Source organism: Vulpes lagopus, chromosome 6 (genome assembly GCF_018345385.1).
Source record: "Vulpes lagopus strain Blue_001 chromosome 6, ASM1834538v1, whole genome shotgun sequence".
Classification (NCBI taxonomy): Eukaryota; Metazoa; Chordata; class Mammalia; order Carnivora; family Canidae; genus Vulpes; species Vulpes lagopus.
Genome location: NC_054829.1, coordinates 58,146,537 through 58,170,332, shown reverse-complemented (window position 1 = coordinate 58,170,332; position 23,796 = coordinate 58,146,537). Strand labels below are relative to the sequence as shown.

At 37.4% G+C, this 23,796-nt stretch overlaps 2 protein-coding genes across 8 annotated transcripts in view; both read right to left on the bottom strand.

Moving 5' to 3' along the window:
* SLC25A21 (solute carrier family 25 member 21) overlaps window positions 1–23,796 on the bottom strand; it is a 477,598-nt gene that overhangs the window by 360,475 nt on the left and 93,327 nt on the right. The gene's annotated exons all lie outside the window — the stretch shown is intronic.
* On the bottom strand, window positions 6,068–6,743 carry LOC121493288 (40S ribosomal protein S2-like; the record flags this gene model as incomplete). The annotated part of the gene is made up of 1 exon (XM_041759065.1): window positions 6,068–6,743. A coding segment is annotated over one exon (621 nt), but the record flags the coding sequence as incomplete, so codon positions are not given.

Sequence of the window (23,796 nt, the reverse complement as noted above, 5' to 3'; positions counted from 1 at the left end):
AACTGAATATAAATATATTTTTACCCTCTCAGTCTAGAAATACAGCTGTAAGAGAGCTGTAAGAGAGCCTGATCGAGAAGAAGGTATCATGGATGGAAAGATAAAGATTGGGAGAGTATCAAATTTTTCAGCTTACAAAAAATTTTTATTAATAAAAATTACATTTAAATCCCAAATTTGTCAAAAAGAAAAAAACTTGGAATTTGAGAATCCATTTGATTTCTAAAAGGCTGAGCACTGTGCTCCATTTAGGAAAAGCTTCCTGAAGAGAAAATGAGTGGGAAAATCAGAGAGGGTGACAGAACATGAGAGACTCCTAACTCTGGGAAATGAACAAGGCATAGTGGAAGGGGAGGTGAGTCGGGGATGGGGTGACTGGGTGATGGGCACTGAGGGGGGCAATTGACGGGATGAGCACTGGGTGTTATACTATATGTTGGCAAATCGAACTCCAATAAAAAAAAATACAAAAAAAGAAAAGCTTCCTGAATGGCACTGTGATATCATGGGGGGCGGATAATTGTTTATTTGAGAGCATGAACCTAGAGGATAGATATATCTCTTCAGACGATTTCTCTACATCTGAGTCCACATGAATTAAAGTCTACCCCAAATCTCTTGAGTTTCTTGGGCACCGTGAAGCCACTACCATCTTATCTGGAGCCACTTTTACACTTTGTATTTTGCTTCTAGTTAGCTTTCTCAGCTCCCACTCCAAGAAGTTGCCAATCCCTTGGGCTCCTTAAATTTCTGGCTTAGATTATGTGGAGTGATTAATGGTGGTGGGCCTGGTACATGTTGAGGTCAGCGTGCTGAGCATCCTGTATGTCAGCGACAAATACAGCAGTGTGCATCCACCAACTCACTTTTCCCCTTTGCAGCCATAATTTATTCATCCCCGAGTACACTCAGCCATCTGCTATTTATTTTGTTTTCTTTAAGCATTATTTCCCTCGATTAGCTAAGCTAGGGCACAGGTGAAAAGTGGTAAGAAGCGAAGGGAATTTGCTGTTGTTGGACACAGGAGGGGTGAGTTGAGCTCCCCGGGAGGAAGAGCATTCAGCTCAATAGAAAGGGCCTAACTGTATTGTTGAATACTTAAATCCCTGTCTAATAGGAGCATTTGGGCCAGGCCCAATCATAACTAGCTAAGGCTAGACCCCTGGGGTGAGGAGTGTAAAGCTGGGGAATTTTAAGCATCCTTAATAGTAGCTCTGTAATAAACTGATGCTCTGAATCTTTGCTAGAATCTGTACAAGACTGGGCTATAAATTTTATATTTGGCTAAGTGACTCATAAAGAAACACCCACCTGATTTCAGACATGCATTTTTGGCAGTCAGGGAGCTTGCTAAATTAGCTATGGTTCTATTTTTAGCTGCTTTCTTTCTCTGCCTAAGATACAATGATTCTATCTGTACAGTTTTACAGCTCTACTCTCCACTACTGCTTATTAGACTGTTTCTTGGACTGAGAGATTGCTTCTTTTTTAAATGCCCAAAACGTTGGAATAAATTTTTTTATTTCATCTATTAACTTTTGGCCATGTCAGCTGTTTTTCATGAGAGTTAACTATAATAAATAAGTTATCAAAATGCGTTCCAGCTTATTTGTACTACATAACAATCACTGTTATTACAGAGTGATAAAAATTTAAAAACACTTTTCCTTCAGGAAGAGTTGAAGTGTCTCTTGTCGGGGGAGGTCCGGTGTTGACTTGAGGAACTTTGGTCAAGCTGGTATTTGACCTTTGGCAGGAGGCTGCCCTGGGTCTTATATTCTCAACAAACTGGGCCCAAGACAATAGTGTGCTTTATAGCCCAGAGCCCGATCAGTGTGTTTCTCCAAGGAAGACCTCAAGCTGAAAAGCCAACATGCCTGACAAGCACCGTCAAGGTACCAAGGGCATAAGCACTAGACATTGGAAAACAAATGGAAAAGCACACACAGCTACATCTGGAATCCTAATGGGCCGCCAATGGTTCCCAGCTAAAGGAAGAATTACCCATGTTATTTTATCATCCCTTGCGCTAACTTCGCTGTTTATGTACAGCAATAAATGATTTTTTAAAAACATATTTGGGTCATTATGTCATATACCACCAGCAAGTAAGGTTGTTTTATTGTGCTTGGAGTCAAAATACACTGCTGTACCCAGATGTACGGGAAGTTTAAAATCTCTTGTCCTTCTGTATTCATTCCTCTTGGACAAATGAGTTAAGTTTTTAAAAGGGAAATTGAGAATTTTTATGGCTTCTACTCCCACCTCACCAGTAAAATTTGCACCAGTATTTTTCTACACAGCAAAGGTACTTGGCCAATGATAACACTAAATAGTAATGTAGAAAGCCGAACAGCTTCCAACCAACAGGAAATGCCAGAGATTTTTTTTTTAACACTTTTAGCAAGTTGGATTCTTCTGCCAAGACTGTACTATAACCAAAAAGTAACTGGGCTGATCAGGAATATGGAGCGATATCCAAAGGTTCAAGCCTACTCTTCCCATGCGATATGTGGATTTCCACCTTCCTTTCTGATTGCTACAGGAAGTTTTAAAATACACCTGCCTGCTAACTCCTTTATCATACATATCCACCAGTTACCAACGAGATGAAATATGTTCTTATTGTTTTTTCTGTTCTTAAAAAATACTGTCTTAGTTTAAAAGAATTCCAAAATGCCTATCTCTTTATAATATATTCTTTTACATGATCTTTAATCAATGAATCTGGTTGGTTTCTTTTTCTACCCATTCCCCATACTTACCAAAATTTTAAAGCTCAAGTCATCCAAATCTGCTGCAATCTCATTATTAATAAAGGGAATCTTTTTTTAACATGAATAAAGAAAGGACTTTACACATCAAGGGAGGGGAAAGGAGAGGAAAGGCTAAGAAAAGCAGATGTTCAGATATGACTGACCCACCTACCCAGAGAAACAGTCCTTGTGTGAGTGTTTGGTTTCTGAAGCAGAGGATGCTGGCTTTCCTGTTTACTTAGCTAGCCCTGTCATTGGTTTACAGGTGGCCTGGAAAGAAGATTTAGGAAATGTTTTCTCTCTCCATAAATGAACATCAAATTATTTTACAATGTGCCCTGGTACATGCATCATAACATATTGGAAGCCAAAAGCAATCTCAAAGCAGAAGGGAGGGCAGTGGGTCAAGGAGAGGATGGAATGGGGCAATGAGCTGTGTATTAAGTGGGAGTCTATGAGGAATTTTGTCTCAGACTTCTTGGTGAGGCAAAATTAGTTTAAAATTTTCAAATAGTTTACTAACAGATAAGTCATTTTGCTGGCATACAACTTTAGTCTGGCATACATATTCTTCCTTCTCCCCTTTCTGACAGGATTTTTTTAAAAGGTTTTATTTATGTGAGATAGGGAGCAAAAGAGAGCATGGGGGAGGGGGATAGAGCAAGTGGGAGAAACAGGCTCTCAGCTGAAGAGGGAGCCCACTGCAGAACCAGAGATGGGACTCAATCCCAGGACCCTGAAATCACGTCCTGAGCCGAAGGCTTAACCGACTGAGCCACCCAGGTGCCCCCTTTGACAGGATTTCTGTGTTTTCTGGTTATTCTTACAAGGACCTTTAATCATGATCTTCTGCTACTAATGATGCTAACCTGATTCTGAGTTTTATCTGAATTCTCCACACAAGGAAAGCCTAAAATCACCAGCATTGCTTCCTTATGAAAGAAGCCATTACTTGATGATCTATCAACTAAGTCTAGAGTTCCATCTCTTTTTCTCTCCTTTATGCATGCTTATAGTCACCATTTCTTTTGTCCTATCACTTAACAATTTTTTTCATCAAATTTTAATGGTGATTTCTTTCCCTTTTTTCTTGCTTGTGTTCTAACTCTATCCTCCTGACACATTTCTAGCTTACACTTCAGTAGTATCTGATTCTTTTTTTTTAAGATTTTATTTATTTATTCATGAGAGACAGAGAGATAGAGAGAGGGAGAGAGAGAGAGAGAGAGAGAGGGGCAGAGACACAGGGAGAGGGAGAAGCAGGCTCCATGCAGGGAGCCGGACATGGGACTCGATCCCAGGACTCCAGGATCATACTCTGGGAGGAAGGCAGGCGCTAAACTGCTGAGCCACCCAGGGATCCAGTAGTATCTGATTCTTGTCATATTTCACATTTCAAGAGAATTTTAGAGTCTCTTGCTCTAAAATTGCGAACTACATTCGCCCAGCCCAGAAGTCTTCATAGATCATCTATGTCAAACCATGTCCCTCCTCCTTCAGAATGCTGCCAGGAATCATCTCCCAAACTAACCCCATATGGCTCTGCTCAACCAAATCACTTCAACAATCCTGTTTGCATACTGACAGGAGAAATCACTTAGAAAGATGTTTCTATATTCTGCAGATGTTTATATTTTCCTTATGATTCTTCTGCTTCTGTTCTTTTCTTATTTCATTTGCATATATATTCTTGTCTTTATTTAAATTTAAAGCTCCTTGTAAGTATGGAGTGATCTTATAATGAAATACTTTTTGTGTGTTTCTAGAGTTCTCAGTTCAGTGCTCACTATATTGCATGGAGAAAAAAGAAATATGGTTATCTGACTGAAGTCTGAAGTGGCTTTTTTGACTGTCATGCTCTTTGGTTTGTGATAGATAAGCATATCATAATAACCATTCCCTGACTTTTGTAATCTAAGCATATTAGTCCCATCCATTGGACTCAAGATTTCTGAGGGACACAGAGTATATCCACTTTCTGTCAGTAAAAATATGAATAATAATATAACTGACAGAATTGTAATACTTGAAAAATGTGTCTTCACAGCATTCAGCATTTGTGAGAGTTCTCTCTTTTCTCAAACCCAGATACTATGTGTCTTCTTAATTTCTAACTTCTCCAAATAAAAACATCAAGATGTGGGCAGCCTGGGTGGCTCAGCAGTTTAGCACCGCCTTCAACCCAGGGCCTGATCCTGGAGACCTGGGATTGAGTCTCACGTTAGGTTCCCTGCATGGAGTCTGCTTCTCCCTCTACCTTTGCCTCTCTCCCTCTCTCTCTCTCTGTATCTCATGAAAAAATAAATAAAATCTTAAAAAAAAATGAAAACAGCAAGATGTGATGTTATTTACCCTTTTAACTGAAATTATCACAAATATATTCACTCTTTTGAGAATTTTATTAGTTTTATTTCCTTTTATGGAATAAAAGTATTTCCTGAGAGAAGAGTTTAGAGAATATTCAGAAAGTGAGAAGAATGTAGAAGGAGGAGGAATACAGAATAGTCTCCTTGGCCCTATAATTGTGCTGCATTCAATTCTGGTCTTAAAGACTGTAGAGTGTACTTGCTTCAGTTGTTTGGGGTATGTTTCTTAGTAGAGTAGTAAAATACCTACCTTTCCATTTTCCTTAATTCAAATATTCCTTTGCCTTAAGATTCACAAATGCCAGGGGTTCTGTGCCCCTAAACTGGGCTGGGTCTCCTAGCATTACTGCCATTTATATGCCTCCCTCATCTCCACTACCACCACATGGACTAGGGGTATGCCATTCCATAAGCTTCTCTTTGCTTCTTCTAGAATATAATCCACAATCCCATGATCCAAAGTCTTAATTACCTCCAATACCCCAAACAGTGAATCTGACACTGTCTTAGAAGCAGGGAACGGCTACTTAGTAGTCATCAGGGAGGTACAATGATGAAAAGTAGGAAATGGGAACCATCAACCTAACTAAGCATGCTGTGAGATGCCACCAGCAAAACACCATGGTTATTAGTAGATATGATCCTGCCTCTTTGCCTGAGTCCCTGACAGCATGTTCCAATAAAGTTTAAATCATTCACTGACATATTCATTCCTCCTTCTTGTTGGCATTACTTTTACCTAAGGTATAACTAACATGCAATAAACTATATATTTAAAAATATACAACCTGATAATTTTTGACAATTTTGTATACCTGTGAAGCCATTAGCACAATTCAAGGTGCTAATGAACATAGTCACCAACCCCAAACGTGTCTTTGTCTCCCTTAACTATCCCTCCCTCCCATTCCTGACTCTCTAGGCAATTACTAATCTGTTTTTCTGTTTTTTTTTTTTTTTTTAACAAGCTTTAATTCACTTTTATTTTTCTTGTATAAAACTATGTGGTAGCCACAGCTGGAGCCTGGGTCCTCTGCACGGAGACTCTGGTGTGGGTCTTTACAAGATGGTCAGTGAATTCCTGATAGGGAGACTTGGTGAACACAGTCTCTTTCCAGAGATCAGGGGTGAGATAGCTGTAGGTCTTGGAGATCGCATCAAAAGTAGCCTTGGCAAAGTTCCCCAGGGTGGCAGTGCAGCCCCTGGCCGAAGTGTAGCAGTCATCAATACCAGCCATCATCAGTAGCTTCTTGGGCACAGGGGCTGAGACAATGCCAGTGCCTCTGGGGGCAGGGATGAGACGCACCAGCACAGAACCACAGCGACCAGTCACCTTGCATGGGACAGTGTGGGGCTTGCCGATCTTGTTCCCCCAGTAGCCTCGTCGCACGGGGACAATGGAAAGCTTGGCCAGGATGATGGCCCCACGGATGGCAGTGGCTACCTCCTTGGAGCACTTGACGCCCAGACCCACGTGTCCATTGTAATCTCCGATGGCAACAAACGCCTTGAACCTGGTCCGCTGGCCAGCACGGGTCTGCTTTTGCACGGGCATGATTTTCAAGACCTCATCCTTGAGGGACGCCCCCAAGAAGAAGGGGGCGTTGTGTTTTTCATCACAATAGAGTAATTTGTATTTTTAAGAAGTTTACATAAGTGGAATCATACAGTCTGTGCTCTTTTTTTTTGTCTGGCTTCTTTTACTCAGCATAATTATTTGGGGATTCATTTGTGTTGTTGAAGGTGTGATGGGAATATTTGCTTTTATTGCTGAGTATAGATATATCTGAGAGGGACATATTGAGCCTCTTTATTGTGGCAGGTACTATTCTAGACACTGGAATATACAAGTACTAAAGACTAGGTCCCAGCCCTCAGCGATCTAACTTGGCATCTTATACACAGCTTTCAACCCTTAAGAGAACATTTCCTACACGAAACTTGGAGCATTGGTGACTCAGAAGGCATTCCCTTCTGACTGTAAATAAAGAGTAAGAGGAATACATTTTATGTAGAAGGCAACAGTTATACTTAGAAATTCTCCCCAAACTTAAACACTGCTAAACACATAGATTGTTTGAAGAGCAATACTAGGAATGAGTTTGTATTGGGAGTATATCCTGTCTCAATGTAGAATCTCAGAATGTTGGACACTCTAGATTGGGGTTCCAAGCTCAATCAGAAGGCAAGCACATAGCCTGACAGAGTTGCATGATGAGGACCGTGGCATTAGGAAAGGGCAGACATCTAAAGGGGAAAATGCAACTCTACTCTTGGTAATTGGTATCTTGATGCTCATTGTCATCAGAGTCTCCTATTTTTTTGAGGAAAGCTGGATTTTTATGTGAAATCCTTTTTTGCAACTAATAAAACAACTAAACAAAAAATGGCATCTTATATAGAGACAAATAAGTAACTTGAAAAGTACAATAAAGTTTGATGAGCTTTTGGAACCTCAGCAAAGACCATGTAAATCAGACAAGGAAGGAGGTTCAGCAAAACCTCTTAGAAGAACTAAGACTTAAAGTAGATTTTGGTGAATGTGCAGTAGTTTATTACAGGATGAGTCCAAGAACTACAAGTCATTTTTATATGCCTGGCATGGGGGGACAGGTGAAGCTAGTGAGAAGGACCTTATATGCTGGGTAATAAGCTTAAATTATATCTTGAAACTTATTAAAGGTGCTTAAATAGCAATTGAGTAACTAGGTAAATAGACACTGGATCCAGAAGTGAAAGTAGGGCTGGGGAGATAAATTTATTCTAACATTTTGAGTTCAAGGTTGTGTAGGACATTTGAAGGGAAAAGTCCAGAACTCAGATGGATATTAACATAGGTTTAGATTATGCAGAATGTCAGAATGTCAGAGATGGAAATACACTTTTTCTTATATTTATAGGCCTAAGGGAGGAAAAGAATAGAAAAAAGAGCAGAAGGCTTGAAATGCAGCCTTTGGAAACCACTGCCTTTGTGGGAAAAAATGAGTTCATGTATCTCATTTATTTTTTCTCCCTAATTTGTAAATTCCTGAAGGAAGGGGCTGTGCCTTTAAACTTTTCAGGAACTCAGTGCCTCTGACAGAGAAGGGGTTCAAAATTAATTCATTTGCATATTTTCAAATTGGAAATATGATAAATCTGAGTCTATAACTAGCTGTTTCTGATAAACTAATCCATGTGTTGTACTAAAATGCTAAAAAAATCAGTTCATGAGTGTTAGGACATGAATTATTATCATCTCATAGATCTGATCTATTTCTGCTGAGTAGGAGCAACAACAATTGCTAGTCGTAGATTTTTCTAATATTTAACTCTAAATATATAAAAATGAAAGGTGTTTCTAGTTTCAAATCCAGTAATATAACTTTAGCAGAATGCAGGACAGTCAAATCAGGCAGTGGTCTTAAATATACAACTAGATAACAATTAAGATAACACGATGAACATCTTTTTTTTTTTTTTTTTCAAATCATGCAGAATTTAGCAGGTGACAACTTGGATACATTTTGCTTAAGTGATTAAGAATCCCAATTCTCTCAACAGCACTCCCACCAAAACTAGGAAAGCCTTCCTAATCTGAATTAAATCTAAAGATTGTAAATATTATTCTATCTTTAAACTAGATTAACTAGAGGTAAATGAGTGTAAAGAGGTCAGGAAAACTTCAGTGAATCAATCCTCATTTTTCTCGCCACATCAAGTAAAGGAACTATGATTTACGCAATTTCTGCTAGGGAAAGTGCTTCCCATGTAACTTTTTTCCTCCATGATCTCTCCCCCTTAATACATTAAGGGGTAACCTTTACTTGCCATAGAAAAACAGACATGTGAATTCGATACTCTCAGTTTGTTGATATGTTTTTAAAGCTGGCGAGCAAATAGAGTGCAGAATGTGAAATTTTTTTGCTTCGACTGCCACATGGCTAGCTGGAAGCTGAGTTCAGGACATAGCAAACCGTCTGTTCTGATTTCCAAGAACAGCAAAAATATTAAGTTATGTTGAGGGAAAAAAATTCTTATTCTTGATATCATCAAACTTGTTTCTAAAATACCCAATTTCTTCTAGGTAAAAAACTTTCAAATGAAATAAAAACAACAAATTTAATTTTCCCATTTCCCAAAGATGTCTAACAATTTCCAAAGGAATTTCTTAGACTCATTTTTTTGAAGTTTGTTTTTTAAAATAGAAAACAACAATGTAGTTTGAATTCCAGGTACATTATTTAGCTCCTTAGAGAAATATTATTTAGATGTGACTTGATTAAGAAAACTGAATATCTAAAATTTTTCTGAAAAAGATAAATTAAGCAGCTATTAATTGCAGTTTAAAAGCATTATTTACATTACAAGATTCATTAACATACTAATCTCTTCAGTGAACTTTAAAAAAATAATTAATAAAAGTTTTATTCCTATAACCTTGAAAAGTTTCCTTTGGGTAAACGGATTTATGGTGCAAACTAAGGCATGTGTGATTTTTCCTTTTATAACAATAGGTCCATGATACCAGGCTATTAGTCTCTTCTGCTTCCCTTTACAGATTCAATTTTCTCCTAACATGCCAGAGAATACCACCTGTGTGCCACCAAGTCAGATATTTTTCCAGCACTCCAGATTCACAGATTACACTTCTTATAAGATATCTCTGCTTGTTTAACCCATGGAATTCCAAATCCAATACATTCAGGACTGACAGCATCATTCCGTCTTCCAAATCCTGCTCTTACAATTCCTTCTTCCAGGAAACTGATGAACTAGCCATGCACAGCCCAAGTTGTCACACTGCAGACATTCTCTCTTTTTTAAAGATTTTATTTATTTATTCATGAAAGACACAGAAAGAGGCAGCAACACAGGCAGAGGGAGAAGCAGGCTCCCTGTGGGGACCCTGATGCAGGACTCAATCCCAGGACTCCGGGTTCACAACCGGAGCCGAAGGCAGACTCTCAACCACTGAACCACTCCGGAATCTTCACTGCAGATATTCTCAAATCCTTCCCACTTTTAACCATAAATACAACTTAAGTCCTGTTTCTACCATCTTAATACTGTTTAAATGCATCCACCTCTCTTCTCTCCACTTATCACCTTGGTTTAGACCAATTCCATTTCCCCCTCCTCTTATACAACTATCCAGTTGTACCTTTCTCTAATTCATTCTCCATATCATCACCAATGATGCTATAAAACTGAAAATCCAAGTAAATCTTCCCTGCCTAAATTCTTAAAGAATTTTCCAGGATAAGGCCTAATGCTAGAAGGGCATAAGAAACACTTTAAGATAAACTTCTTTCCACTCTCCCCACCTTCCAATCTGAGCTCCAATCATTCGGAGTTACCTGCAATCCCCTATGTGTCCCCTCCTTGTCACTTCATTTGTTTTACCTAGCATGAATTTTCCACACTCTTAAGGTCTTTCCCAATTGCCTTTGGTATTTGCCTTTGATGTCTAATTTCGGGCTATTACCTTTCTAGGAAGAAAGTTTCCCTGGCTAATCTTCACCCCTTCCATAGAGAAGATAGTGCCCTCCTGTGTGTTCTGGAAGTTCTCTGTTCTTACCCAGACTATAGCACTTATCACCCTTTATTGTAATTGTTTATTAATTTGACTGCCTTTTCTCTCAGAATATAAGCTTCTTGAGGCCAGGAGCCATACCTTGCCTTCCATTATATCACCAGTGCTATAAACAAAGTCTAGTGTGTAGTAGACACTCAGTAGATAGAGGCACAAACAAAAATATATAAAGAAACATGAGCCAAGAATTAAAGACAATTTCATTTTAGTGTTAATCATATTTTAAACTCTTAATATGGTTTTTCTTTTTTATAATCTCATAATCTTAGTTTTCCAATATTTAACAAAATGAAAACAAAAATACAAAAATGTTTACTTTTCTTATTTAAATGCAAATTTAAACATGTTTCTTTTTGAAAACCAATAGTAGTCTATTATTTTAAATTAAAGATACAATTACCTATTCACAGAAATTTCAGTGTAAGCATACTTTGCTATATCATATGAAGGTGATCATTGAAGATTATACGTAAGAGACTTTAGAGATAATATAAATTTTAAATGTACCAATGGAACTTGTGCCTCATTATTTATAGGAACACTGGTTTTGTATAAAGTGACTACTCATTCTCTTTAGTTTTAGAAACTTGAGTTTCTAAATACAATATTGGGCTTTCTTAAGGTAGAGTACAATCATGAAGCACTAAAAACCCGGAGAGACTTCAGGGTTGTAAAGAAAGGAAAGGTAAAACATTAAACTACATAATGAATACTGAATGATTGTGAATATGAATATTCCCCTAAACCTATATTAAGGAGCAATCTCCAACTTTTTTTTTTTAATTTGTGGCAAAATTTCAGTTCTAAAGATTAAGGTGCTTACTTCCTGTTTGTTTCCTACCAGGCAAAATGAGAAAACTGGTCTAGATCAACATTTCCTAAACATTACTCCAACTGAAAAAGCTTTTCTTTCTTTAAAATAAATATCATGGAGATGACCAATATCTAAAATATTCAAAACTTCTGGGGGAAATAAAAAAGGGAGACACTTTTGTTCCCTACTCCTTTGCCCTACAACATGTTGATTCTAAAGTGCTAAGAATTCAGTGGAGCACAGCTTTAAAACCACTTGTATGTGAGAGCTCCAAAGACCTCCTTCAAATCTGAAGTTACACTGGTTCTAAAATTCACAAACATTTCTGTGAATGCAGCTATCTAGAGAAGAGGGACTAAATAATCAAATCTCTGTACTGAGGCTTTCTAGGGAACATGAAAGTATATAGTGTAATATAGGTGCATTTTAAATTGTTATAGTTATGAAAGAGAGATCTCTAGGAATTATCATAGAATTAATGGATTCTATAATGTTTCTGTAATTATTTGCTTAGCCTATTATTTTCCATCATTTAAGGGAGCCTGTGAGAACATGTAGTTGAATGAAAAGACAAACTGCTGGGGAAAACTTCACTAATATTTCAGAATTGGAAAGTGAAAAAGAGTAGGTTTCATCAAGAACCACAAAATAATGACAGGAACTCAGTTTGAAGAAACCCCAAAACATTCAGAGACTCAAAGTAATGAGTTTAATTCCCCAAAGTCTCAAGCAGTTTCCACCCCAGGGTAACAAAAACAAGAACTCGTGTTTGTTTGTTTTGGAATCTCCATTTGGACCTGGAAGGTCAGGCTCTGAATAGAAAAGCCATTGTTTGACATCATTCATCCTGATCATGGTCCAGCACCTGACTGGGAATTAGCAAACCTGGGTTCTCGATCAGATTCTGTGATTGACTCACACCAGAGTTTTAAAGAGTCACACTTCCTCCACTCTAGACTCTGTGAAGTGTTCTTTCCCCTCTGGATGATGGAGGGATTATAGGTATTATGTTATCTACTAGTACTGGGGAGTGTGCTAAACAGGTTATGCTGACACTTTATTACCAACATTGTTCATTTCAATACCTAAAAACAACAGTCATCACCTCTCTGAGGGATTATTTTGTGCCCAGAACACATGTGTTTTACATAAATTAACTTGCTTAATCCCCACAACCCTATTTGTTAGGTATATTATAATCCTCATTTTGTAGAAGAGGCAGCAACGTTATAAAGAAGCTTAGTAACTTGCCTAAAGTCACACAGCTAGTAAGTAATGGAGCTACATGCTCTTCATCATGCTGTACTAGCTCTCCAGACAAGCTGTCAGGTGTTCCCAGATCTGGTGCTATCAACAGGAAGGCTACAACATATTATATGCTAACTAGGTTTGCTCTCCCACAATATAGAGACTAGGGCATCTAATGGCCTTATCTATCTTTTTCTTCAAAAGAGGGATGTTATTGTTTTGCTGGGTGCAGGTAGCTGGAGAAGGAGGACGGTGAAACAGCTTCAAAATGGCATTTTTAATTGAAATAGACTGTCTCGTAATATGCATGCACTTAGAACAGAAAAAGATTTGAAAATCTTGTTAAATATTACTCCATACAGTCATTTTAATAATAATGGCAGATCCTGAAATTTCTGTTAAGGATACTCTGCAATTACTATCAAAGTGCAAACAAGGGATGCTTGGGTGGCTCAGCAGTTGAGCATCCGCCTTTGGCCCAGGGTGACCCTGGGAAGCTGGATCAAGCCCCACATCGGGGTTCCTGCATGGAGCCTGCTTCTCCCTCTGCTATGTCTCTGCCTCTCTCTCTGTGTGTGTGTCTCTCATGAATAAATAAATAAAATCTTTTTAAAAAAGTGCAAACAAGATGACAGCTTATAAAATAAAACCTGTTGCAGGGCATTCTCTGATCAGGTATCCACGAAGTAGGTGTTGTTTTGATTTCTTCAAGTCTTTATGCATTCATAATTATGTTCTGCCTTTACTCCCTTTACCACCACCCCACTAATTAGAAGTTCTATCATCAGATTGTACAGAATAGGGAGTTCTTAGATCCCAGCAGAAACAAGAAAACCATTGAAAGTGTATTGGGCTGTTGAAGGCAGCTGCAAATGTTGAACTATTTCTGCCCTCCACAATGTCTCTGGTTCCTTCTCCCCAAAGATCCCCTGGATCTGTCTTAAATAGGAGCCAAATAGGACAATTATATCCTGAACATTTGGCTTTTTTATAGTTTGTTTTAAGATATTATAGATCAAAAAAAAAAGATATTATAGATCAAAGCCTCTAAGCAACTACTGAGTTGCACTAATCACAAAGTCATCTCTCATACAGGATCTATGAAATAATTTAAATAGAGTCTTCATTCCAAGACTTCAATAACTTCTAAAAGTCACAATGAGCCAACTTGGAAAGGCATTGAGGCTAAGGAAATGCACATGGGTGGGGCTGTAATAATCCCAAATCAATCTGGAAATCAATTCACGTGAGATTAAGAAAAGCATACTGCAGGCTAGAGGAAATGAAGCCTGGGTGTCAAGTCCAGACCCTTGAACATGCAAATAAGACACTTTGTCTAGGCAACTGAGACATTTTTTTGAAATGTACATTTTGTGCACTAGCACAAAGATAACTGATAGTAATCAACTGCTGTGAAATCAGAACAAAGTCAGAAGTATGGGAGCAATAAAAAAAACATGACCTAAAGTGGCAATGTAGCAAAGAGCAGACTATGGTCCATTGCTGGAACTTTGCTAACAGGCAAAAGCAAGAGGCCTTGGATCTCACCAAACCCAGATGGTAATGCAAAAATAAATGAATGACTGCTGAGTAATTATTTATCAAACAGCTCAATCATTCCAGAAAAACAGAAAATATGTAACATAACAAGAACTATTAAATCAGTCCCAGCAGAGTTTTGAAATAGGGCAGTAAAGAAGTTCCCATTGATTAAAAACCAAAAACAATCTTGTGTGCTTTTGATTTGCTTTGCTCTTAGAAAACAAAAGTGTTTTATCAATAGCCATATGTGGTGACAGTAAGCAAATCTTTCTTGAATTTCATGCAAAGTAGATATGGTTCCCAAAGTATCATCACCCACTCTATGCCAGGTTTCAAGTTATCTTTATTAAGCTTATTAGGGAAAAGAAGACAACTATTAACTGCACAGAATTGTAGGTGTTGAATTTCATACCATTCCTAAAGTATAATATATATATAATTATATATACTGTAACATACATATATATGTATATATAATAATTATATATAATAATAAATATGTATAAATATATAATAATGTATACTATATACTTATATATAAGTATATATTATATATATAATAATGTATACTGTATACCATATATATATATGGTATATACCGTGTGTGTGTGTGTGTGTGTGTGTGTGTGTGTATACAGTCCAGATTTGGCCATATTTTTAGGAAGAAAAAAAGAAAAATTTAAAATTAATATGTAACTCATTATGATTACCCAAAGGATCAGGACTCTTCTTATATTTTAGACAGAAAATTATTCTTTATAAGCTTCTTTCCAGGTCCATCCACAAAGTTCTTCCACTGTTTACAAGGTTTGTGCAACTATTTAGGTTCTTTTAAAAGTGACCACTACTTCCATTATTCCCTCAACATAATATCTGAAAGGAAGCCAAGGAAAACCTTCAGGAAAAATACTGTCTCCTGAGAACTCATGAGAACAGTAACACATTTAGATTTTGCAAGATTAACGCAGACTATACAAATACATATTTCTCCCAGTGGCCACGTCATTTTTCATATGTTAGCCACCACTTTCTAATAACACATAGGTAGGAAACTACTGTCATCACACACAAGGTCATGTGTCTCAATCAACTACTACCTAAAAAAAGTCATGGGATCTGGAGAGGAGACAAGGCAATAGTAAATTTCTGCATCTTCCTGCTTTTTTGCAATGAAAAGTGTACCTCTGCACTCCAATGAGAAGATAGCACTACCTCAAAAGATCTACATTATTCAACAGACTCAAAAATACAAAGCTTGTCTGTAACCCTACAGGTGTCATTCGCTTATCTGCCTATGATATCTGACAGCTGACAGGTACCTAATTATAAATCCCTGCAGAAAGATCCAAAACTTCACTCTGGTATTAGCTAAATAACCTAACCTAAAAAAAAAAAAAAAAAAAAAAAAGGAAAAGAACCACTTGTCTGACCTATCCCAAAACCTCCTGAATCAGAAATTTCAGAGGTAGGTTTAAGGTAATCTTTATTTATTTTTAATTTCCACACAAGGTTATAAAGCAGCCATCGTTAAGAACTATTAACATAACCTGCCAGGTGTTCCAGTGTTTCAATACAAAGTAACTGAATAAATCAGGTCAGTAAATCTTCCCAAAAAAGAAAACAAAAATCACAAATGAGAAAAGATGGAGACCCATCACAGATCACAAAGGATCCAAGAATTATTAAAATAATGATTAAAAGGTACATACTTTAGACCAATGTTGTGCAACAGATATATAATAAATCACAACTGCAAGTCATATGTGTCATTTGTAATTTTCTAGTAACCATAAGAAAAAAAAATGTGGTTTTGATCATATAACCTGATATACAGATAGAGTAATAAAACATTGAATATTGATACTATGAACTTTAGTCCTGTGATTCCAAACATGGCAAAGCATCAAAATCACCTCAAGAATGTTTTAAACCTAAAGAGTTTAGGAAGATCCACCCACTATTCCCCCCCGACTCACAGGGATTGTGACATAGATTTTGGAACTAGTGTTTTAGAATTTCCCTTTTAAATGTCAAATATCTTGGTTCTTTAAAAAATGTTTTTATTTTTCCATGCTTGTTTTTATGCTGTTTTAAATTAAGTATTCATCAGAAACAATTTGTTATTCAAATTTCTAAAACCAATCAGTAAAATCATTAATAAACATAGACACTTAATAAAAGACTTCTGGGAATTCTGGACCAAGATGGCAACAAAGGAGACTCCTGAACTTGCCTCCTCTTATGGCATTAAAATTATATAGTTAAATATTTATATAGTCAAACAGCTTTGTAGTTATTTTTAGAATTAAGATCAAATAAAAATTAAAAGAGAAGGTTACAATGTATGTAATGTCTGTATACTCTGACAATATAGCTACAGTACAACGATTTTTTTAAATGAAGGAAATAGGGAAAGCATGTGCAAAAATAATTTGCTTAATTGTTTTCACAATCCTTTTGGTGGTCTTAAAATACTATTTCTCACTAAAAGATACTGAGGCTTCTTGAATAAATGGCCAACTCTGGGTTTAGGGAAGAAATGTGCAAAAGAAGGCCTGAAACATTTTGTCATACTAGATAACAAAGAAGCTATCAAATGCTATTAGGATCAGGTCAAAAGGATTCAGAAACCAACTTGAGGAGGCTCATAATAGCCAAAGACAAGACAATTTGAGGATCAACACAAAATAATGGCTACAATGGATTGATGCATGTAAAATATATTTAAATCCATGAATTGATAAAGATCCTTCTTTTCAAAAAGGTCACCTTAGAATAATAAGTGTAACAGATTAAAGATAACCACAAATTCTTTATTTTTTCCATTGAGACATGAAATCTAATTCCCTTCCTTAGGTATAGGCTGGCGTTAGGGACTAGCCTGAGCAATAGAATGAAGTGGAAGTAACACTCTGGGCCTTCAAAGTCTAGATCACAATAAGCCTTACAACTCCCATCTGGTCCTCTTAGAGCACTCTCTTTGGGATCTGAGCTATCCTTATAAGACAGTTCTAGTTGACAGTTCCAAAGTAGCCTAGACTCCCAGCCATCCTCACCAAGTCAGAAGACATGTGAATAATACCATTTTGGATCTTTAAAACCATCTCATTTCTCAAACCAACTGAGTGATTTCAGTTGATGTTACATGAATTACATGATGTTACATGAATCACCCAGTCAAGCCCTGACCAAAGTCTGGGCCTACAAAATCATGTGATATAATAAAGTGTTTTTTGTTGTATGCCATTAAATTTTGGAATAGCTTGTTATGCATCAAGAGATAACTGGAACAAGAGTGCATGGGTGGCTCAGTTAGTCAGCCATCCAACTCTTAATTTCAGCTCAGGTCATGATCTCAGGGTCCTGTGATGGAGCCCCACGTTAGGGTCCATGCTTAGAAGGGAGTCTACTTGAGGATTTTCTCTCTCCTCTCCCTCTACCCCTCCTCCCCACTCTTTCCCTCTCTTAAATAAATAAAAGAGTGATAAGTGGAACAGATTTTTATACCAGAAATAGAGCTCTACAGTAACAAGCATAAAACAAGTGACCTTGGTTTTAGGATGGTGAGCAGAAGCTGGAAGAATCTCAAGGAGACTAGTAGTGACTACTAGTAGTAGAGAATAGTAGTTGGGAGACTGTTGGTGAGGATTTGAAGGACAGTAAAGAAAACATTTATATAGAGTTTGGGGAAAGGGGCATTCTTATATAGTGGCAGAGAGCTTGGCAAGATTGTGCACTTCAGAAATTTGGAAAATAGAAGAGAGAGAAATTTTAAAAGAATTGTACAGGTTTTTTTTAGTAGAACTGGAAGGGGGCAGATCTAGGACTTCCTAAGTTTAAATAAACCAGTTTCCCAACTTTACTCTCTCCCAACAAAATATTATCCAGTTAGAAATAGTTTCAGGGCAAAGATCAAAGCTCTAGAAGTAAAGCATGATCTCAGAGTTAAGATGTCAAATGTAGCTCCAAAGCCCTTTGGTGAGGCCTCAAAAACATTTGAGGGTATGCCTAATATAATCTCTAAGAATCACACTGGTAGCCCTCTTAGACCTTCATGCTAGATAATCAAGCCTCCAAGAATCTTAAGGGTGTGCCTCATAGATTTTTTTCAACTGAAAAATGAGCTTGTAGGAATTTTGAGGTCATTATCCCACAGTACTCAGACATTCAGATCAAGGCTGAGAAGGGCAATAAAATATAGATGTAGGTTTTATCTAATTAAGTGGATTATAATCTGATACATAGGGCACCAACATGGATTTTTAAAAGATTTTATCTATTTATTTGAGAGAGAAAGAGATAGGGAGTGCACATGCAAGCTTGCACTCAGGGAGGGACAGTGAGGGGGAGAAGGACAAGCAGATTCCAAGATGAGTGAGGAATCCAATGTGGGGCTTGACGATGCAGGGCTAGATCTCACCACCCTAAAATCATGACATGAGCCAAAAACCAAGAGTTGGACACTTAAACTAACTGTACTACCTAGGTGCCCCTGGAAGCCCACATAAGAAACTGTATCAGCTTTGCCTGAAAGCCACAAAGACAACCCAAAAAAATTCCTACTGGCAGGAATCAGACTAGAAAGGCTATTCCTTTGCAGACGTAGAAAGGAAAAAGAATGACTCAGAATGTGAAGAAGGAAAAAAAAGCCCAAAGGGTAATACCAAGAACTATAGAAAATAACTTCTAGGGAGAAGGACTAGGCCCTAATCAAGGAATTGGTGATGACTTCCTTCTAGAAATCCAAATTGCTATAGAACCTTCGTAGCTATGTGCCTCCTGATTTACCCCTTTGGGAATGGAAATGTATATTGTAGATATCTTATGCCTTTGTCACCATTGTATGTTAAGTGTATGGGGGGAGGATACACCTGTCCATAACATACAGACCTTCAGATCAAAAGGAACTATGCTAGAGAATACTAGACCTGAGAAATCACACTCAAGGACCTACATTAGCATCTGGACCTGATTCAGATGACATTAGTCCAGGCTGTTGTAACAAATTACCAAAGGCTGGGTGGCTTAAATTTTAAAAAAAATTATTTCTCACACCTTTGGATTCTAGGAAGTCCAAGATCAAGATGCTGGCAGATTTGGTTCAGCTGAGAACCCATTACATGGTTTGCAAATGGTCATCTTCTCTTTGTGTAATCACATGTTAAAGAGCAGAAAGAGAGGACATAAGCTCTCTATTCTCTTTTCTTATAAGGGCACTAATCTCATTCATGAGGGCCCCGCCCTCATGACGTAATTACCTCCCAAAGGCTCCTAGTACTTCCTAATACCATCACATTGGGGTTAGGATTTTAACATAAGAACTCTGGGGGGACATAAACATTCAGTCAACAGCAGTTAATGAGTGTTGGACTTCAGGAAGATGCCATAATGAGATCAGAGTTCAGGAGAACTAGGAAGGACATAACTATATTTTGCACTCAGGAGAAATATAGGAATGTAAATACTCTATGACACAGGGCAGCCTGAAGTAGATTGCACATAGCCACAAATTCTTCATTGGTCCTCCCACTTAAATCATGTTTCCATACCCTTGAATCTGAGGGTCTTCAATGACTTGCTTGACCAAAGAACGCAGTAGAAGCAATATCTTAGGATTTCTTATAACTTTGAAGACTTGAAGCTTCCACCTGGCCCTTTTGAAATATTCTTTCTAGTAGATCTGATCTGGCATACATGGAAATCCAACTACTCTGAATCCTTTCTGCTGGACAGGCGAGGGGCAGAATTTCCAGGTAACAGTCCCAGGTGAGCCTAGTCTTTCAGTCATCCCCATCAAGGCACCAAAAATGTAAATGACATCCAGAGTTGTAGACTACAGGCAAGGATTCCTATCTTGCTCTGATCTTTAAAAGATTAGGTAATGCCCTAAGAGAAGACACCCAGAACGTTCACAAGTATTATAAGTTCTATAGAATAATATACCCAATCTGTACATCCATAAAATGACACACACATTCCTTCATAATTCACATATTCTCTAAGGTCTATGAAATGACTTACACCCTTTTCCATCAGGTCCACACATGATAGATCTACTGTAGTTTTCCTCCTTACATTCTGACCACCCTGCTGTGCACGGACCACCAAGTACATACTTGGAGTCTGTAGCCAGGTCAACACTAAAATACAATTTATTTTTATGTATAAGGGGCAAGCATTCATCCATATCCATCACACCTTTCCAAACCATCAGGCTTTTCTTTCCCCCATATAAACTTCCGAAAATCTTTATCTAGACATGGTATTGACTTTAATCCTGGATCCATAAAGACTAGAAACACTTTAAAATCTTCTCATTCCCCTTCTCTGGAAGTTTAAATAAATTTCCACACACAGAATTGGATTTTTTTAACCACATCTCAAGAGAAAGCCAAAAATCATTTCAGATGTCACAAATGTCTTATTTTTTATTTAAGATTTATTGTAAATCCTCCTCTAAATTTTTACCATTAAATCTAAAGTAATGAAGTATCACTTTCTCATCTTTGGACTTAGAACTTTCCAATAAGTGTACATGGCTACAATAACCTTCCTTTATTCATGGGCTCCCTAACTATTTTTAGCTTTTGCAGCCTTGACATTTCTCACCTGTTCATTTTTTGGAAAACAATTTTGTTTTGCTTTCATCTATGATACAATGACAGTTGGAACCTAAAGCAGTATTCCAGGTGGCTCTTGAGTTCCTTGTCTTTTATAAAGTATATTTTTCCTCTGGCCAATCAATTTTATTATAAATTTAGCTTAGGAAAATTTTAGCAAGTTCAGCTACAAAAAGAACAAATACAGTTACAAGTGGAGGATTTTCATAGTGAACTGTGCAATTTCCTTTGATTTTTCTAGCCCCTTTCATATCCTCAACCAAGAAGTTACTGGATCTGAAAAATCTTGTGATATTCTCCCAGTTAAATCAACATAATTTAGCAACAATAAGACAAAATATAAAAATCCTTTAAAAATAAAAGGTTTATAGCACTAGTGCTATAATATTCTAGTGAATATTTCTGTACAATTGGAACTAAATCCAATTTTATTCTTTTTTCCTCTACTGATGAATTACATTGTTGTCACTTTTCATTTTATTATAGTAACTAGAGCTTTCATACAAGGAAAATCTTTCCCTTGGTAAAATATTTTATTGCTGGATTTTTATCTCTGTCTTGTGAGTGGATACTTCCTTCAGGATTTTGAGCATGTTTTCTATTTTAACAGCACATGCATATTATGATCTAGAACACTAACATCTTAACAAATTAACATTGAGAATCCAGATACCCACACAGACTGCACATATGAACCCTCAGCCAAACCTCATAGGGCCTGGAATGGTCTGCATTTTCATGTTTGGCACATGAATAGCTTTCTACCCATGCAGCAATGATCATATCCGTGCAATTTGAATTTGGAATGTGTTCATGACATCCTATAGCCAGAATGTTCCCAGACTCAAATCACAGTAGAACTACAGTCTATTCATCTAAAACTTTAAAAAATTTATTAAATAATTTGAAAAGTAAAGCATATCAATGGCAAATTACTCTCCATACATACTAAAATAGCCAAACAATTCAATCAACTCTTGAAGTCAACTCAGCAATATTTATTAAATGCCAGAAATTTAATGATGAAAAACATAATCTATACTACCTAACAAAGCCCTTATATCTCAACTACCATTAGGGTGAGTCTTAGTTATTGGTAGACTATAAGTTCATGAAGATACAACTCATTTGACCAACCTGTGCATGTTATTGTTACAGTAGACCTTCAGTGGCAATCTTTGTTTTATATCACTTCCATGAAATAATATGAAATAATAAAGGCTGCTCACTATGTCTCTTGGGTCTAGGCCTATCAGATACAGTAATCAATCATTTCATAAAAGTTACTTTTCCTCCGTGAGTTTTAATGTTCTTAGCTGTAAGATGAAGGGATTGAACCAGATGATATCTAAGGCTTCCTTTGGTTTTTGGGTACATGTATTCTACTGTCCCCGGTAGGAAGGAGTATTATCAGGTCTAGACAGATGCTGCTTTGATATGCACAGTAACAATATCTGAAATTCTGATAGGATTTTAAGACATAGGTTTAAAGGCCACAGCAAGATGATTTGAGGGCCTGTCATATTTGTAGTCAAGTTCTGCTGAAGCTAATAGTTGTTCTAGGAGACCAATACTTTTTCACTCAGGAGGAATGTACAAACTGACACCAGTTGTTGTTCTCTGTTCCTCAGAGCCTTGCTTGGTCTTGTACCCTTGGATCAGATAAATGTGAATGGTATCTGAACTAGTGGTGACCCCTTACATCTCCTTCAAATTATTCTCTTAAGAATTTTCTCAAAAAAAGATTAAACATTTCCATGAAGCTTCTCATGACCTCTCCCAATAAGAGCCCCTTCCTTCCCGATCACTATTCTAACTTGAATGTACCTGTGGTTATGCTCATACTATTGTTAAGTATATCCTCATATATTAAACCATGACTACAAGTTGAAGTGCTTTTAAGGGGATCAGGCCTCTAACAAGACTGAAGGATATCTTGTTAGAAAAACATTTGCAAATACTGAGATAAAAGAAATATTTCATTTCTCTCTTAACTCTACTGTATTTTTTTTTTAAATAACAACCATGAGAAAAATAGGGCATGGTGTAAATTACAAAGAACTAAAAAGAGAGACTGATAAACTGTCGTTCTAGGCATTGGTTGCCAAATCTCGATTTTTCATAGGACATCAGAAATCCAGACTTTAATGTGAAATCTTCCAATTTTTAAAATATTAGCAACTGATTCAGTTAAACACACACAGACAATGTAAATAAACTCTAGATGTGGCCAACAAAACATAGCTGTGGGTCAAATTTGGCCCATGGCCCACCGGTTTGCAACCTTGGAATAAAGGCTCCAAGTCCTCAACATTCAGAAAACAGGAAACAATTACATGGGCAAACATGATTACTTGTGGTCAGAAATAAAAACAGAGAGTAGATTTCAGCAAGTTAGACAAGGTGAGTGGAAGCAAAGGATCCTGAAGTAAAAAAAGCAGGAGAGAACCCAGAAATCAGGAAGTTCAGTGGGTTAAGACAATGGTACCAGAAACCCAAACCACAGAGAGCAGCCTAATCCAGGGGATGTTTTGCCCAGTAGAACCATTACTTCTCAATGTAAACTGAAGCTGGTAGTGGGTGGTAGCCATCTTTGGAATCACAGTACACTTGAGGAAGTGGATGCAGGTGTTGGAAGAGAAAGCCCTCTCTCTGCAGGTGTGCTCTGATTCCTGCTGGGGCAAAGACAGTCCAGCTGGGATTCCAGGGAGATTCTAATGGTAAGGGCCCTGAACTTTCCATTCTAAATAGGAAGCACACCTCAGAGACAAGGAGGTTAAGCCCTCCTATATTTCAGAGCCTCTCCTGTCTGCCAGGGCTCCTCAACTATTCCACAAGTAAAGCTATGATACCAATGAACAGCACTAGTCCCAAG